At 40.5% G+C, this 2025-nt stretch overlaps 1 protein-coding gene across 1 annotated transcript; it reads right to left on the reverse strand.

The window, feature by feature from the left end:
- Positions 1-152: 152 nt before the first annotated feature.
- On the reverse strand, positions 153-1539 carry LOC113472907 (ryanodine receptor-like). Its single transcript, XM_026832695.1, has 3 exons — positions 1263-1539; positions 727-820; positions 153-395 (listed from the first exon to the last, which is right to left on the reverse strand). Exons 1-3 carry the CDS (start codon positions 1328-1330, stop codon positions 324-326), a joined length of 234 nt encoding a protein of 77 aa, XP_026688496.1. The 5' UTR covers positions 1331-1539; the 3' UTR covers positions 153-323.
- Positions 1540-2025: the final 486 nt, after the last annotated feature.

Raw genomic sequence — 2025 nt, forward strand, 5'->3', positions numbered from 1 at the left:
CCCAAAGAAGAGAAATCTACATTTTAATCCGCTGTCTAATTATCCTGCTATGGAAGCCAGATATATTCTGCATTTGTAAACACCAAACCTTTTTAATGGATTCTGTATTTAATGTGTTTTTGGTCAGAAGAGATGCTAAGGAATACGTTATTCACCGAAAGAAGAGAGTTCTGAGTTTTAACTCGACAATTTTGCATTTGTTTGTGGTCAATTAGTCCAAGTATTTGTTCCACGATCATTTCCGAACATCTGGTCTGATTTTGATTAGATAAATTTTACCTGTTGGGACTACAGAGATGATTTTCGCAAATTATCCTGAGAATCTAAGAGTTAAATAAGGTAGTTGGTCTTACCATTCCTTGATAGCTTACCATTAGCTTATGTAGCGAAGTCCTCTTAGAATTAATGTCAGCATGAAGTAGAAGAAGATAGCTTTATTAACTCACCTTAAGGCATGATGAATAGCTAGAGATCTAATTTATACTGCTTTCCCGATTGGGCTATTTCTTTTCTTTTTTTTTTTCAGAAATTTGTGAGACCCTACGTCCCCTAAGGGGCTAAAAAATATAAGTTAGCTTAAGTCATCACGAAGACGTATAACGACTTGGTTTTGATTTTTTTCTATAAATGTTCAATGTTAAAGTGATCATAGAAATCGATCTTTTATTTTCTCATTCACAATTCTACGGTTTAACACAAAGTATTTCTTCAACCCTGTATACTCACATGAATGGAGGTATTGCCTTCGTCTCCCTCTCCACCTCCTCCTCCCCCTTCCTCTTCTTCATCACCTCCCTCCTCCTCTTCCTCTCCACAAGATCTGAAAAGTAACAAAATGTGTACCTATCAGATTACCCTTCATGCAGGATAGCATTGCTAAATTGTTATGATATCATAGCAAGACTCAAGTTTAAAGACTACTCGGGCCAGCCTGGTTCGTAGCGCGTCTGCCTTGTAAACGCTAGGCCGTGGGTTCCATTCCCACCCGGGCGGATTTCATCCTGAACGGATAATGTTCGTTCTCGGAACGGCTGGCTCTCTCCTATCCTGTCTTCCTTCTCTCTTCGATTTTGGGACGATAAGACCTAACCAGTTACAGTTCCCTCTAACAAACCTCTTAAAAAAAAAAAAAAAATACATTACTTTCCTTCCTTTAAGATAAGGAAAGTAAAAAGGCCTATGTTATTTTTGCTCCTAACGAATATTAGCTCTTCTTCCTTGTAACTATTGATTTCTATTTGATTCGCTCATTACCAACTTACTTGGCAATAATCTCAGCGTAGGACATATACAGGGGGTCCTCTTGTAAGGCGCCACTCCTCTCTGTCATAGCTCCTCTACAGAACGTGGTCACCAATTGTGTCAGGGGATCCGGTTTGCCTTCTTCCTCTTCTTTGTCGTGTTTCTTTAGCTCAGCGTCCTCAAATGATTGCTGGAAAAGAAATAAAATCCACAATATAATCAAGTGTGCCAGGAGGCGAGCGAACGTCGAGAGTCTATTTTGACAGCCTATATTGACACGAAATAGAGTTTCACGGTTTTTTCATAGAATATACCTTGTTTTACTTGTTTATCCTGCCCGAAAAGGACTGAAAAAGGTTATCCTACGTTTGATAAGGTGAAAGGAATTTTAATACTTAATTCAATATATAGAAACCAAAATTTTTAGGACCGGCCGCAGGCGAATATTTTGGTTTCATCAGTTATTTGCGGTAAAAAAAGAGCTGAAAAAAATCTGCGTTTGTTTGAGATCGAACCCATAACTGCGAATATCGCGAACAAACCGCGGATACTGCGCACAAAACGCGAATACCGCGAACAAAGCGCGAATACCGCAAACAAACCGCGGATACCGCGAACAAACCGCGGATACCGCGAACAAACCGCGGATACCGCGAACAAACCGCGGATACCGTGAACAAACCGCGGATACCGCGAACAATCCGCGAATATCGCGAAAAACCGCAGATACCGCGAGCCAACCGCGAATACCACGAGCAAACCGCGAATAGGTGACTTATCACA

This window comes from Diaphorina citri, unplaced genomic scaffold (genome assembly GCF_000475195.1).
Source record: "Diaphorina citri unplaced genomic scaffold, Diaci psyllid genome assembly version 1.1 scaffold10187, whole genome shotgun sequence".
Lineage (NCBI taxonomy): Eukaryota > Metazoa > Arthropoda > Insecta > Hemiptera > Psyllidae > Diaphorina > Diaphorina citri.

What these genes read in the sequence shown, in the direction of transcription:
- LOC113472907 (XM_026832695.1), bottom strand. Translation starts at nt 1,330, where the DNA reads ATGACAGAGAGGAGTGGCGCCTTACAAGAGGACCCCCTGTATATGTCC. An exon ending in TACGCTGAGATTATTGCCAA is followed by an intron (nt 821 to 1,262) that starts GTAAGTTGGTAA and finishes GTTACTTTTCAG; the next exon opens with ATCTTGTGGAGAGGAAGAGG. An exon ending in AAGGCAATACCTCCATTCAT is followed by an intron (nt 396 to 726) that starts GTGAGTATACAG and finishes ATTAATTCTAAG; the next exon opens with AGGACTTCGCTACATAAGCT.